Genomic DNA, 16,761 nt, shown 5'->3' on the forward strand with positions numbered 1-16,761 from the left:
AGGTACTCTGTGCTTGAAAGACACTTTATTGCTTTTTAAAGACTTAAGACACTTTATATCACTTCCCTGTGATATTTCTACAATTTTCCATTGCAACTTTATTCTTTTTGACCTACAATTATCCTGATAAATATTATATATTTTTCTAAACACTGTGTGGTGTATTTTTGTGGTGCTATATGGTGGTATTGTATGATTTATTGCACAAATACTTTACACATTGCCTTCTAAGTTAAGCCTGACTGCTCGTGCCAAGCTACCAGAGGGTGGGCACAGGATAATCTTGGATAGTGTGTGACTTACCCTGACTAGAGTGAGGACTTTTGCTTGGACAGAGGGTAACCTGACTGCCAACCAAAAACCCCATTTCTAACAGACAGGGACAGGGACCAACCTACATCAACCACTGCGTGAACTTCAACAAACCCTCCAGATGGCCCTAGCACACATCCCTCACATCTGTTGCATCCACAGTGGAGGTCACTCATTCTCCTACACCGCCCCCAAGATCTGGAACGACCTGCACCTATCCCTCCCTGACCGCATTCAGGAAGCTCAAGCCCTGACTCTTCGACAGAGACCCGGCAACCTCATCATCCAGATACCCTCAGGGGTAATAGTGTTGCGCTATACAAATACTGTTTGATTGATTGAATTATCACATCCCCAGAGTTTTTTCCACTTACCGGTTTCGGTAGGTTAACCCTACAGACATTTTTAGGTGGGGTAAGATCTAAGAAAAAAAAGCAAAGCATGTAGAATCAAGTGTGTTCCATACTGAGTTCACATGTTATATCTCATTTCTAAGAGAAAAATTTTGGAATGGGAGGGATTAACTGCACCAAGAGAACCCTTACCCTCGGGATAGTGGTATTTACTCGATTCTGTAAATTCCTGATCCTTTACCCCCACCTACTAATCAGGGTCTCCGATTTCCACAGCTAATATCCATGGGGCATGGCAGGCTGATTTCATTGTGCAATCATGACATAAAGTGTACACCTCTGTTCTCCATGTGAAAGGCTCCATGTAAACCCTGCTCACTGCACATGGACGGAAACCCATGAGAGGGAAACATGGGGCTGGTAACTGGTGATTGTGCATACCTTGAAAGAATTACTGGCGTGACGGAGAGAGCTGGGGCCAGGTAATGCCGCAGCATTGTCAGAAATGCACTTAAGCCCAAAAACCAGGAATGGGATTTAGTAAGCTGGTGCAACGGTCATTTTTTAATTGGAAGAATATGCAACAACATTAAAAAAAAAGAAATAAGAAAACATGATGCTGCTTGAACATGAAGGTCATAAGTTTGCAATAAAATTGTAAAGGTAAAATAACCATTGCATATAATTTTAACAGAACAGTACTGCTAGTTTTTGGCAGGCTGGTTTTGCTTGGAACAAATATAGAAACCTTGTATGGCTTAATGTGAATCACAGGAAAATATGATTGGAGTAAACAAAGTTACTAATGTCTCTGAATTACTATAACATGCAGGGACAGTTCAAGCACACAGGATGAGTAATAAAACTAATAACAAAAGGAAAGAAAAATGCAGTGGCAAAGTAAAGAATTTGCCCATGAGCCCCGGCACTGAAGTGTGCTTCTTCCTGCGCGGGTGTGCACCAATGATAAGACAAAATATTGTCATTCTCAGTGTAAGATTGCCCGTTGCAGATGTGCTGCGTTGGGCAGAAGCAACACGTTAATGAGATTTGGGCAGACCAATGGTTGAAGATGGCTGACCCAAAGCTCCTCTAAGAAAATATATATTTTGTAACTATGATTTTTTTAATTACTTGAGGCTAGCAAGATAGCTAAAGTTGTTTTAGGTGTCTCTATTAAGGCTAGTTTTAGAAGCATTCCTGGTGGCCACAGACATTGGGCCTTCTTCCCACACCAGTACCCTAAGTTGGGAATTTCGGTCTAACCTTCAAAACTTTAATTTATTGATCAGATCAATGAACTCACCGTATCCTCTTTCTTCCTACTAAAAGGCCTGAAGAAAATCTTGCCTTTCATTCTGTTTGACCTATAGAAGACAGTCATCATCTCCCTGGTTTTGTCATTGCTAAATTGCTGTAATGCTCTTCACTTGGGCATCTAACACGGCCTCTTAAATAAACTACAGAGGCTGTAAAATGTAGCAGCACTGCCCCTGAAGAAAATTCGGAAGTTCAAACCATCTTCTGATGCACTAGGGGAGCTTCACTGACTCCCAGTAAAAAAAAGAGAGTGGCCTTCAAAGCACTGTGCATAGTGCAATTAGCTCTCCATGCTAAAGACCTGGATTATCTAAAGGAGAAATTCCTAAGGTAAACCCCAAGGAGATGTCTGAGCTCTGCAGCTTCCAAAAAACCGACTGCCCGTAAAAACCAGCAACGTTTCCCTGGGGTAGGAGCTTTGTCCACTCCATTTGCAAACTTTGGAATCGGCTGCCCTGGCATCTTAGATGTCAGTGAAATTTGAGCTTTTGCAGGAAATCCTGGCTCTTTCTTTCTCTCTAAAGTACTCATTATTATTGTCACTGCAGTACAGCTTCGTACAGATGACAGCACCACGACGCCCTTGGGCATGCGTCGAGCTTTACAAACACAAGAAAAAAGAATTATGAGAAAGAAGCTCGACACAGCAGCCTACGGTAGACCAGTGTATAGTGGCCATTCCTGGAGTGTGCTAGGAATGTCACACACCAATGGGCTCAGACTACAAAACTCAGTGATGAGCCATATTATACTCTGTTGCATGGAAACCACATAATATTGTGAGCAAACCTGTTAACTTGATAAACATATTGGAAAAGAGTAAAGGAACCAGCACTCTCCTTGGACTTAGTAGACTGCAATTCAGGAGATGTGTAGAGACGTCAGACCTCTGTAAAACACACATACAAAGAACGGTAATATTCCTTTACCCCAAGGGGATCTTCTAGCAAATTCAGAAAAGGCAAAACCTCTGTAAACCAACTAGACTTTGACAGTTTGATAAATTATCTAACCCCATGGATCTGACTTTCCTGAGATTCTTCAGAGAATAGAAAAGACCACATCCTCCCTAAATTCTAAGGGCCAGATTTAAGAAAAGTAGTGCTGCACCCAGTACAGCGCCACGTTTTTTGCGCCCCTTAGCACCCCCCCCCCCCAATGCCAGCACCATGGCAGTAGTTAGGGAACTAGCATCAACATTTTTTACGCTAGTTTGGAGCTTTGCAAGATTAGCGTAAAAAATGTTGACGCTAATCCTGCAAAGACCATTGAGGCCAGTTATGTAAAATGGTGTGCCACCTTTTAACGCCTGCTCTGAGCAGGCGTTAAAAGTGCTATTAAAAAATGATACCATTTTCTTGCACCCCCCCCCCCCAACGGGGGAACGCCTCCTTTTCATACATTATGCATGGTGCATGCATGATGTAGCATGCACTTCACAACTACACTTTTGACCTGGTGTTGTTTTAGCATGTGAATCTAGTATGTGCTCTGAGCAGGCGTTAAAAGTGCTGTAAAAAATGATGCCATTTTCTTGCCCCCCCCAAACGGGGAACGCCTCCTTTTCATACATTATGCATGGTGCATGCATGATGTAGCGCAAAGGGTTACTAAGTGGTGCAATGCATGCATTGCGCCACTTTGTAAATCTGGCACGTTGTTTTTGGCCATTTAATGCCACATTAGCATAAAAAAATGACGTTAATGTGTCCTTAGATGGCGCAGGGGGCTCTTAAATCTGCCCCTAAATTTGATGCTGTGCAGGGGCAGTATCTGCATTAGACAATATGGTGTTATACACGGAGAATTAAATCCAAGCCCTTTGAGAGAAAAGGTAATTGATTGCAGATTGGAAACACTGGAGAACACTGTGGGCCATGAAGATGCAGATTTGGGCAAGCACAAGTTTGTCTGGATGGCGGAGTCACTGGAGATTCCACTGAAGGACTGAACACTAGGTATAAGGTGCTACAGTTCTGTCTCCCCTAACTGAGCTAACGGTCAAGGGCCATTCATCATGTTGTCTACCTAGAACGAGCAAACGAGAGAACGGGATTGGGGACGCTGCCATAATAAACTGCATCAAAAATGGCAACCTATCCACTTTTTCCCAGATACATCGCAATACACAAAGAGGCAAAAACGACCTTTAAGTCCCTCTGACTGGAGTTCAGAACTGAAGGGGCACTGGCAAGAATAAACCACCCAGCAAACCACTGCATGCCAACAGAAGGAAAACATATTTTCTCTGCGGCACAAAATCTCTCAGGGCCTTTTAGACTCATCACGGCATAACCCCACAGTTGATCTGGATTTTGCTACAGCTTGTGAGATGCTCGAAGACGCAAACCCCAACTGAAAGGTGTAGGGGAGAACTCTGAAAAATGTAGGTCACTATTGTACTGTGACCATTACAAGAACGTGGGCCTGTCCAGCACGGTATTCCTAATTCCTGATCCTGCTGCTCACTCTCTTTCTGCCCTTTACCAGCGACTTGCTTTTCGTTTTTCACTCTTCCATGCCTGTTGCTCCAGGTTTTTGCCTTGTTTCTGATGTTAGTCTATGGGTTCCCTACTAGGACTCCCACAGACGGCAACATGCGCTTAGTTAAGTGGGGAGTGGACTTGACAATAAGGAGGAGGCCTGGTCCCTGGTATACTGGCAGAAGACTGCTGCATGGTAATTTATGGGAGGAAGAAGGACGGAATAGCAAGTTCCTTTCAAATGAAGTGTATTTAATATTGTATTGGCTGCATCGATTTTCACAGCTTTGGTACAATATGTTTTCAATTAAATTGAAATACAATCACATATTTAATTTAAAAAGTTATATTGGTTATTAATCTAAACTACATTTGACAAAACCATTAGTGGAAAGCAGAAAAACCTGTTTTCAACTTTTGTGGATGATAGTGGCAGGTTAGAACATTAGTAGCATACATCCGTGGGTTACTACTGTATGTGTGCTGAGATGAAATATGCAATCTGCAAGTTCTGAGGAGTAAGGTCAGTGCATCAATATACTGCTATTGAAATCCGTCTAACCCACAGTGTACGTACCAGGTTGCCACCCCAGAGAGATAGTTGACACCCAAGAGTGGCCATGCATAATCAGTTTCAGACAAGCCACACTTCATTTTCTCATTCAATTTACACCTACAAGGCAGTTTTGTTACATTCAATACCTCCTGAAGTATGTCCATCAAGAGTAGCACCCCTAATCTCGGGTCTTCCCCACTTCACAACTACACTTTTGACCTGGTTTTGTTCTAGCATGTGAGTCCCACTGCCTTAAAACTTCCAAGGCCTTGTCTCTCTCCAGTAGGAACATTAATCAGCAGAGTTATCTTGACATTTTTCTTGATGCCTGATAACTGCTGGAAGCAAAAGGAAGTTCTCGTGCTTTTAAACGAAAAGTTATTTTTAAACAGAGCACCTCCCCCACAGCCCCACACCAAAGTCAGCGCCTGGTGACACTGCACCGGTCGCACCGCCCTAAAGCCGGCCCGGTGTGGACAATGCCCCCTATGTTTGCTATAGTTAGTGTTTACATCTCATGGAAGACTTCTTCCTCTAACTGCTCCTAAGGCAAGCGGTTGTGTACATCTCCCTTCTGCTTGCTCCTTAGGGGTTGCACATTTATTGGAAGTCTCCTACCCCTGCCTGTACTTCAGAAGGCTGTTATGTGCCTATCATGGAGAGCTGTTTTCCTGCTGCTTGCCCTCTCTCTAGGAGTTGTTTACTTCCATAAAAGAGCTTTCCCCTCTCATGTGTTGTTCTTATCTCCTTTTGCAGGTGACACCCCCCCAAATGACCACACAAAGGTGATTATCACCTTCCGCTACCTGTCCCAGAAGCTCTTCATCTCTGTGTCAGTTCTGGCTGGGCTTGGGATATTGCTGGGAATTATCTGCCTGTCATTCAATGTCTACAACAGCCACGTTCGGTAAGTCATACCAAAACCCCATTCCTCCCAGGTTACTCACAAAAAGCTGCGCTCCCGAATACAACTTGCAAGCACTGCACCATCAAATGCTGCACCTAGAAGCATGTTTCTAGAAAACACCTCCAGATATATACAGGCAGAAAAAGCTCGAGGTTGTTGATTCCAGAATGTCCTGAGGAAATAGATCTGGACCTCTAATTTGTTGCCACTTTTTCTGGTGTTGGGTGGTTTCCATGTGTAGGCAGTGTACCAAATGTAGGGGTACACTAAGCAGATAGTACAGATGACCCTTATTGGTTTACGGGGGTAAAAGTAATAATCCCAAAGCTCTCTTTTTGTGGTACTGTGGGCAAGCAGTTAGGCTTATAAGAGGGTAGTTGTAAACATTTGTTGAACACCCAGAGTCAGTAAATGAGACACACATGCAAAAAGGAACACAAGTCCAATGTTTAGAAAAATAGTTACTTTCACCAGAATACTTCACAAAGACAAATACTGTTGCAATTTGTATTGTTTTGGCAAGTTAGTAACACTTTTACTTAAATGCGCTCGTACACAGTAAAGGTTCCATAGTACTTTTACTGCAGAGGGGTTCTTGCGAACAGTTCCTCGGGGGTCCCCTGAGGACTGTGAGGTGCTAGGGATGTAAGGTCACAAGCAAGACCAGCGATAGAGTTTTACCTGCTTGGGGCGTCTGGGTGCAGTGGCGCTAGTAGAGTCAGGTGTCTTGCACAACACACACTTGGCGATGAGGGGGGGCCACATAGGGAGTGTAAGGGGGACTTGGGACAAGTCTGGGAGCCCCAAACAGGGAGCTTGGTCGGTGGGGGTCCTGATAGCAAGAGAACATGTTTGGATGTTGTGGACCCATGCCTGGGAGCTCAGGTGCAGTGTGCCTTTGTTGTCAGTGCTTTTGCATCAAGTGCCCACTGTTCGTTTGGGGTACCTGCAAGAATGGAGAAAAGCAGTGCAGCTGGACAGCTATGGAAGATGTCCTCTGCGTTAATGACGTCCCTTAACGGCTGGTCTTTGGATGTGATGTTGGACTCCAGGTTGGACTTCAACAAGCCTTGGTAGTTGCAAAGGGTCCAGTACCCTAGGTATTGGTGCAGCTCGACTGTGGTTGATACTGATGTCTTCTCACTTGGAGTGGAGGTGGGACTGGCCTCTTGGAGCATGATGACCTGCTGCTGGGCAGCTGCTGCATCGGTGGACACGGTAGTCAGCAGGGCGGAGAGCCAGACGTTGTGGTTGGTGCCTGCAGGAAGCAAGGCAGTGCCTCCTCCATTCAGAGGAAGATGCTGACGAGCTAGTAAAGTGCGGAAGAATCTCCAAGGTTTTTGGTGGTCTCCAGAGCTGCAGGACAAGTCAGGAAGTTGTGATTGTCGGGACAGGAGCAGGTAGGCAGGCAAAGTCTAGCTTAAAAGTCACCAGTCGTCCACAGTTCTCGCTCCTTCTGCTCTTCTTTATCCTCTTCTTCTTAGGTCAGACAAATCTGTTTTTCTAATGTCAGGGGGGCAGCTAAATACTCAATTTAGGGGTGTTTAGAGTGTAGAGTAGTAGCCACTGGACTACTTACCCTTTGATTGACTACACCCCCTAAATAACCACTTCCTGTGGAAGTGGGCATAACCATGTCCCAGAATTCCTAGTTCCACCATAATCAAGATGGTGGAACACTTCCTCTAGTGTCCATTTTGGGTAGACCACCATAGGGGTGTGGCTAGCCCAGAAGTGGAACACGCCTACTGCATAACTTGTTTTCTCGCCTGTCCTAGTGCCAAGGGGGCCTCAGGGCAGGGCGTGGCAACTCCCAGGTCTGGGGAAGCCGGGTCGCCTACCAAAGGCAGCATGGTCTTTGAAGTCCCTGGCCTTGATGTGCAGATTCACTAGCCGTCTTGCTGGAATAGATGATAACACCTTTCTCCAGGACACATATTTTTTCTGGCCTCTGACAGCGCAAGCTCTCACCTCGGGGCAGGGGAGGGGGGGATAAGAAACATGTCTGTGGTGGCAGACTGGTGGGTACCAGCCAACACACTAAGGGGCTAGTAGGTTTTAGGGAACACCTCTAAGGTGCCCTCTGGTTGCATATCAGAATCAATTCAAGGCTGGCATCAGCCTGGACGTATTAAGATGACATGTTTGATACCAAACACCATATGTTTCAGTGAAGCCACTATGCAGCTGGGGAACTCGTAATGATGAGTAGGGCATGGCACACAATGGGTGTGCCGTGTCTTGTTTTCACCTGGTGTGCACCAGGGCATGCAGGCCCTCATTATGAGTTTGGTGGGCGGTAGAGGCCGCCTGCCAAACTCGTACTGCCACCTGACCACCAGTACAGCCAGAAAAACGCCGGCCCTAATACGAGTAATTGATCCGGCAGCAATGTGGCGGTGCGGCGGGTGCAGCAGCACCCTTCGCGCTTTCCACTGCCCTTATTTGGGGCAGTTGAGAGCGCAGCGGCGCTGTCCATGGGTGCTCCTGCACTGCCCATGCCAAGTGCATGGACAGTGCAGGGGCCCTAGGTACCAGGGCTGCCATTTACTAGAGACTTACAGAGGTATAGGAGTGTGTGCCAATTGTACACATTTTACCTTGTTTTAGGGAAAGAGCACTGGCACTGGGGACCAGTTTAACAGGCACCCAGTGCACCTCAGTTGGAAAACCTCAGTACCTGTGAGCCAAACCATGGGGCTGATCAAGTGCAAAAGGGGCAGTTTCCTACACCATGGTTCAGTGATTCTGACTCAAAAAACCTATTTGATCTCTCTCAAGAATATTGCGTAGGCAACTGCAAACTCCACAGCAGGGGTCTCACTGGTGGATGTATCTTAACTTGTATGACTCAGTAACAGGAAAGTTAGTACTCCTTAATTTACACCCTTAATCAAGTGCCCTTCATTCTACCATCCCAAATCCCAAATTCACACCTCCTAGGGATATTATAGGCCAAGAGCCACAACCATAGAACTACAACAGCACAAACCAACATACCCTAGAATACTAACACCTCTAAACACAGGATTTTGTTTTCACGTACCATCTCAACCTTGGCACCTTCAGAATCCATCCCTAAAGGGTTGGGTGACCTCCGGCAGGGTGCCATTGTGTCTACATGTGTCTGAAAATGGTTTCTGTCTTCTCTCACCCCAGGTACATCCAGAATTCTCAGCCATATCTAAACAACATGACAGCTGTGGGCTGTATCCTGGCGCTAGCTGCAGTGTTCCCACTTGGACTCGACGGACATCACATTGAGATCTGGCAGTTCCCATTTGTGTGTCAGGTTTGTGGTTGAGCACAGATAATGTTTCCTCGCAAGCATCTAGTTATATTGTTGCATGGGATGTGTCACTAAAGGCGGTCAGCACTCTGGCTCGCAACCTGGAAGGCCGACATATGTGAAAGCAGGACACCTGACAAGGGACCTGACAAGTGTTCTGAGCCACATTTTTAAGACAGTCTCTGTAAGGTTATTCTACAAGTGTCTCTGACTAGTTGCCCTTCTTAGAGTGGCCACTCTTTTTCCCCTTTCTAAGTCTCTCTCTGGCTTCTACAGTATGTACAGTCCATCCCTGTTGCGCATTAATCTGCCTCATCTTGGTCAGTCTTTTGTTCCTCTGCTTCTTCTATGCCTCTCTCTTCGCATGTCCTGCTTCTGTTTCCTATGTTCTCGCTAAGCCTTTCTCTGATTTCTCTGCCTTAACTAAGCTTTTCTGGGATAGAATACTCTTCAAGAAAACACAAGAAACCCAAATCAGGGCTACAAAGTAATTGAATGTGCATAGAATGGGCGTGTTACCCAGATCAGCAGCGCAGAAACCATTGTGAAGAAGGCTAGCCTACATGCTGATCCAGTACAACAAAGAAGGAGCAGAGATGATATGGCTAACCAAAGTACAGGTAAAAAGGGACTGTTGTCACCTGGTCAGTGAGCTTACTAATTAAGGCTGGTCTAGAAGCTGACCATAACAGGGTTCACACATAGCAAGGACAAATCACTGTAAATTGCTATACATTTTAAGGGACTGCCAAGTTTGCCTGCAGGATAGCAGTGCACGAATTGTAGCACAACAAACGCTCCCTTAGCTGGCTCAAGAAAATGTTAGTGGCCGTCTGGCACAAGAAAAGCCAGTGTCTCTGTGGCAAAAACATGCAGGCTAAACCAGGCAGGGTTCTGTTATTGCAGTAAATTAACAGCCCTTGTGGACAGCATGGCCATGAAAGACAACTGACAGTTCTGTGTAGAAAACCATTCAACTGTCGGAAGCTACAGGCTTCAAAAGGAAGCAATTCTATCTAGCAGCAGAGCTGAGACCAATGTCAAGATAACATGCTGCAATGCAACCTGTACTTAGGTCAGGACTTAAGTAGTGAGTATAGCAGCACAATTTCAGGGTGTAACAAATACGTAACCAGGTCTGCTCAATCACAGTTGTTTAACTTCATCTTCTCACGCGCTGAGAGATACCAGACAAAGATGTACCTTTGATATTCTGGCTAAACCAGGTCTGTTCAAACACTTGGGACTTGTGCATGGTGAGCAGCACACTGGAAACGCCACCTGCTGACTCAAGATGACATACCTAATATACTCTGTCTCTTGCAGGCTTATCTGTGGCCCTGCTCTCTCTTCTTCTACTCTCCTTCTCCTAGGTATGCCACCTAAACCTCCCCATTTCCTCTCTCCCTTTTAATGTTTAGCTCCCCACTTTGTGGTCTTCTTCAAGAAAGTCTCCTCTTTCCACTCTGGCCCACAACCTGATCTATGTCTGTTATGTTGTCTCCACTGCCCTTTAGGCCTCTTTGTGGCCCCTTTGCCCAATTTTGGACTATCTCCGGTTCTTTTTATTCAATCCCATGCAGTACCAAGCAGCCCTATGATGTTAGCCTGTTTCTCCACCGAAGGACAATTTTTTGAATGATAAATAATTATTTGTAGTTCTTCTGGCCCTCCTAGACCTGTTTATCGACCATTTGACACCTTGAGGCATATCTCTTTCTCCTTTGTTCCCATCTCTGGTTCCTCAATCCTGTTCAGTCATTACGCTTATTTGTTTCTCTCTCTCTTGTTTCATTACATCTAATACCCTCATGTCTCTGTTCCTTTCATTCCCATGCAGGCGCGTCTCTGGTTCCTTGGCCTCGGGTTCAGCCTGGCGTATGGCAGTATGTTCACTAAAATCTGGTGGGTGCACACAGTGTTCACCAAGAAAGAAGAAAAAAAGGAGAAACGGAAGGTAAAGTAGAGCAAATGATTGGTGGGGGTGGAAACAGGGTAGGAGATACCGTGGTGAGGCATGAGAGCAGGAGGACAGTGGCACACATTACCATTTTAGGGATTACGTTTTGTGCCAGCTAGTCGTAAGGCATAAAGTCCACAGATGATTCCTTGCAGGATGTGCTGGACATTGTAGGAAATACTCAGATGAATTATTGAGGATTTCAAAGTGGTATACAGACCTACCAAGTTCAGATCTTTAAACAGACCCTCAATTGTAATCTCTGTGAGCAGTTTAAGGTGCTGAGCTAAACAAGGTGATAGCTCTTTTTTCTTGACCACAGCAGGTAACAGAATGCTTAGCTGCGTCAACTTTGGGAAACTGTAGTGTAGTGTCTAGTTCCAACATTTACTCTAGCTAGGCTCAGTGCCCATCAGGATTAAACACTCTAGCCCCTGCCACTCCTGGGCTGGGCCATCCCCATTACAGAGGTTGTATCACCACCTTTGGATTGCATTAAACTCTAGCATCGGTCCCTCCTTTCTGAAGGGGTTTGGGTACAACAGGAAACAAATATTCTAACCATGTTTCCCAATTAGTAATAGAATGCTGGAGCAAGTATTGTCTGCTTTAATAGACAAAACAGACTTTCACCATTAACATCAGAAAAGGTGTCATAATAATTTCATCGTATAGACACCGAAGACAGACTTTCACTTTTGCAGTAGAGTCAGTGAGCAGATAAGGAATTGTTAGCAGTGGGGCACGTAAATTTATGCTTCCACCATCAACCCCAGGCAGAGTTATAGACAGGCTTCCACAGCAAGGGCATTAGGAACAGGCTGCATCCTCCACAACATAGACAGTGAGGGCAGACTTCACTGGAGAGACAAGAATACACATCTCTATGTTTCAGTTACAGCGTATATAGGTTTTCACTATCAACAGAGCATTAAGGACAGATGTCTAACATTCACAGCATAGGCAGTGTTGTCAGATGTCCACAGAATACAGAGATGATAGTGAAGACAAGTGCCTGTTGCCCACAGCAAGGATAGTAAATGAATGAATGTGTATTTATGAAGTGCAACAGCTACCCAGAAAATGTGTCTAGGCACTAATAATGAAAAAAGACTTCCAGCATCCACAGTAGGCACAAAATATTTCTGTTGGCCACATTAGTGACAAGATGCAATGCCACCACCCAGAGGGATTACCGAAACACACGGAGGTCATGAAATGGTCCTGGGCACTTCTGCATCGCTGAGCCATCCCCAGTCAACAGAAAGGGCAACACAACTAGATTTCCATTCTCTTTGTAGAAGCACTGAAGAAAGACAAGGAATTGTGACAGCAGATACAATGAAGACAAACATTTATCATCTACATCATTACAAATTAAGTAACAAATCCACTGTACAAACTAAAAGCTGTGAAAACAGTCATCCAGAGGAGGAATACTCTAGACCATCATCTAGCTAGGGAAGGAGGGAGGACAAAGGAAACAAAGGGAGACTCGATAAAGCGAGGAGAGGAGAAAAGGAATGAATATGTGTAAATGCTGAGTCAAGTCTTCCTCCTGGTAATGTGTTTCGGTTTTGCCCCAGACGCTGCACCCTTGGAAACTATACACCACAGTGGGACTCCTCCTCGGCCTTGACATCCTGACATTGGCAATTTGGCAGATAGTGGATCCCTTGCAGCGGACAATTGAGGTGAGTCCCCCAAGGGAACTTTACACCAGTCAGTGCTGGTATTGTGCTGCAGTGTCTTAGAACTGCAGTGGGAAGTCCACCCTTGAGGAATCCTGCTACACCAAGAGGATTTATAATATATAGATACATAGAAGATTTAAGATATAGTGAAATATAGATTTGCATGCGTCCCAGTTTTACATTTGTATTCATAATTGTGCCCTAGTTCATGCTCATATCACACGTGTTTGTGTTACAGATACAGCCCGTGATCTCTCGTGCTTACCCCCACAGATACAGGTCGCTGTAGATGTCCATTTCCTACAGAGAAAGGCAAAAAACGGTCCCAACAACATAAGACCTTGCACTCTTTACATCAGAGTACTGGATAAAGTAGAAAATCCAGTAGCACTAAATAGACTAGTGAACATGGGAATATCAAAATAGGAAAATATTGTAATTCACTGTCAAACTATTAACTAAATACACAAAATAACCAGTAAGTTAGTAACTAGGAGATGAAACATTAACAGTGAAGCATTACAGAGCGGAGTTCTAAATGGGTGAGTGAAGGAAAGTCAGTGGTGGGTCTGGATATAAAAATATTACTGAATCACACAGAGGTCATGAAATGTTCCTGGGCAGTCCTGCATCGCTTCCAGCAGAAGTTTTATACTTTGTTCAAAATGTGTCTTTTGTTTAATCTGCAGAGTTAGGTACAGGTTCCAGGAAAACCGTGCCTGCTCTTCTGGTGAACCTATCAGTGCAATTCCCAATCTGCAGGCACTGGCTAGTTAATTTGCATTTTAATTGTCCAGTTCCTGCGTCTCACTTTATTCAGCTCAGGGAAAGAAGTGAAGTTGTGTTTAGCTCCAACCACTCTCTGACTCTCCATACGGCTATTTTTGCACATCAACAACTAGCAATAATAAGCTCTAATGATAATAAGCAACGGAAAGAAGTGTGGGATGTAGGAGTGTGGAGTCACTCTTAGAAGGACACACTTACCCCCACCATCTGTAGTCCACAGGCTGTGAAAGTCCATTGTTTGGCTACCACTCTGGGTAGTGGCAAAGCAGAGGTTGTCTGGTGTTGTTACACAATTACACACTAAGTGCTTCAGCTGTAAAGATCATAAGTATCTACTGGGTTAAATGCTGTTTAGCAATAAATAAGTCTGCAGACCCTTCTAAGGTATCAATAATAAATGTATTTACATAGGTCCTGGGGTGAATTTTATAAAGGAAGCCCCAGAATAAAGCACTCTGACAGCACACAGTTATTGAAAATCACACGAGACTGGCTCAGTACTTCAGCTACAGATTTGTTCCTGACTCTTCCTGAACAAAGAAGAGGAAAAAAGGATCTTAACTATGAAGTACAATGTACGGACAGGCTGACATGTATGTGCAGAATACACTGTAGAAGAAAACTTGATAGAACGTAGCACAGCAGGCACCAAAAGGCTGTTTTATATAATAGGCTCATATAGGCTGTTTTGTACTTTTACTGAGAAGTGTTTGTCGCTTGTAACCTGAGGTGTCATGATACGCTTCCAGGGGATGGAGCAGGAAGGGCCGAGTGAGATCAGCGCCAGAGGTAACCGCATCATCTCCTCAAATTCCGTGTTCTTACCTGTTAGTAAAGAACAGTTCACAGTTTCTTTCCATTCCATCCCTATGACCTTGAGTCCCAACAATGACAGAATAGATGAATGAATACAATTTATATAGCACACCTTAACGCAATAAAGCTCACAGCAAGGAGAACACAGGTACAGTGAAAGAAAAGCCAAGTTGGATGTAGTTACACTTCCTGCAATAGGACTAAATAGATGAGGTGCTTGAACCTCATAACAATTTCACTTGTGGTCTTCCACAAAATATGCCACTTATTCACAGGTCAAACTTACTTAAATGTGTTTCTTTTCATGTCAGGAGTTCACCAAAGAGGAGCCCAAGGGAGATCTGGATGTGCTGATCCAACCCAAACTGGAGCACTGCAGTTCCAACAAGATGAACACCTGGCTGGGTGAGTGAGAGGCAGGGTGATCATGATAAAGAGTGAGATTACAACACCTTGGACTCTTCATTGCAGTGAACTTTGACACCTGTGTCTTTGTCTGCATGATCTAAGCTGCCTGCTGCCTCAGAACTCCAGGAGGAGAAACTAAACAACACCAATAGTAGAAGGGAGCTTGCACCCTGCTACCATGGTTCCACACACCAGTCACAACGTCTATCCCCACCATAGTCTGCAAGCCTCACTGTATCCAGACAGTCAGCTGTGCCCAGCACTTGTGTGGTGTCACACTCTTAACAGTATTTTAATGGAAGTTGATTCTGTAGCTGGACATTGTGAGCAGCTCATTGGTGTAGAAATCCCTTACTATAGGAACCAGCACAACTACATATGACTTTTAGTAGACAACACACATACCATAGTCTCTGTACACACAGCACTACAGGGTTACTGGATTGTGTAAGTAGGGTGGGAGGTCTTGCAGACAACGCAAGCAAAAGCCAATGGAGGATGGACTCCTTGAAGCTGTATTTACCAGATTATACTAAATAAGTACAAATACGAAAACAAAAGTAATTCCCATGATTTATTTAAAATCATTGAATCTCTCTCTAATCTTGCAGCAAGCAACTCCAAACCTACTCCTATCTGAGAGTTGGTGAATCAGCTGTCATCCTATTTCAATAACAAAATTAGCACAATCAGTAAAGAACTTAACTCTGTCCCTTTCTCATGCAACACTCACAAAGTGAAAAACTGGAGTCCTCTGATGGAGGAAACCTCTTTCTCAAGTGTCTGTCTTAGCTCAGAGGAGGATTGCCTTAAACGTATCATTATCAACAAACTCAGGCTCACTTCTAGATACCTGCCCTGCTCCTCAGATCCTTTGCTCCTTCGGTTGCACCTATGATCAATAAAAATATGGACACTACCCTGTCAGAAGGTAGGTCTGTGAAAAGTGGAAAAAGTGGTGGTCAGACCTATCTTGAAAAAAGCTAATCTGAGCCCATACGCACCAGCTAACTACAGACCTATTTCCCTTATACTGCAAAACGTCTCAAGAACATAGTTCTAAAACAGCTTCAGGAACACCTCAGACAACATAATTTACTTGAGTCTACCCAAGCAGGGTTGCACCCAGGCACTGCTACTGAACCGGTTATAAGTTATGTAATGAACAATCTTAGAATGATGGCAGAATGAGGACGATCAGGAGTTGTAATCCTCCTGGTCTTCGGCCTTGGTCCTCACCTCCCACTCCTCTACTCTTAGGTGTCCAAAAGGGATTCTCTATATCAGCTGCGTTTGGTATGTTGAACCATCTAGTACTTAGCAACCAGCTAGAGTGGGTGAGGATCAGAGGTGCCGCTCTGACCATCCTCAGCTCTTTCCTATCAAACAGAGAACAGACCGTGGTATTCGGCGGGTACATCTACTTTCTTCTCACTCCCTTGTGGGGTGCCTCAGGGATCATCACTATCCCCAAAGCTATTTAACATCTATGTCACTCCCTTGGCAAAACATAGTCAATTTTATGGTTTTTCTGCAATATCCTACATCGTATCAATTACCTTTGATGTCAACGTTGTTGCCAAATAATTTAACAATTGCCTGACAAATATTGCAATTTGGATGCAGGAAAGCTGCCTTAAGTTGATTACTGAGAAAACAGGGGTGATACTCTTTGGGAATGACATCTCCTTTTGGAATGATTCTTGGTGGCCTGTTAATCTAGGTCCACTTCCATTTCCAGTTTGGAAAGTGAAAAATCTTGGTTTCATGTTTGATGGTCAACTCTGTTTTTCTGAACACATTGATTATATTACATCTTCATGTTTCTATCTACTAAAGATACTTTAAAAGGTTTTTCCATTTATTCCTTTTGA

At 44.4% G+C, this 16,761-nt stretch overlaps 1 protein-coding gene across 1 annotated transcript in view; it reads left to right on the forward strand.

The window, feature by feature from the left end:
- Positions 1-16,761, forward strand: part of GABBR1 (gamma-aminobutyric acid type B receptor subunit 1) — a 611,722-nt gene that overhangs the window by 554,377 nt on the left and 40,584 nt on the right. Inside the window, exons 15-19 of the mRNA XM_069237404.1 lie at positions 5,781-5,931; positions 9,091-9,223; positions 11,061-11,177; positions 12,767-12,874; positions 14,791-14,884. Coding sequence (XP_069093505.1) covers positions 5,781-5,931; positions 9,091-9,223; positions 11,061-11,177; positions 12,767-12,874; positions 14,791-14,884 — 603 coding nt within the window. The remainder of the gene's footprint in view (positions 1-5,780; positions 5,932-9,090; positions 9,224-11,060; positions 11,178-12,766; positions 12,875-14,790; positions 14,885-16,761) is intronic.

Source organism: Pleurodeles waltl, chromosome 6, assembly GCF_031143425.1.
Source record: "Pleurodeles waltl isolate 20211129_DDA chromosome 6, aPleWal1.hap1.20221129, whole genome shotgun sequence".
Lineage (NCBI taxonomy): Eukaryota > Metazoa > Chordata > Amphibia > Caudata > Salamandridae > Pleurodeles > Pleurodeles waltl.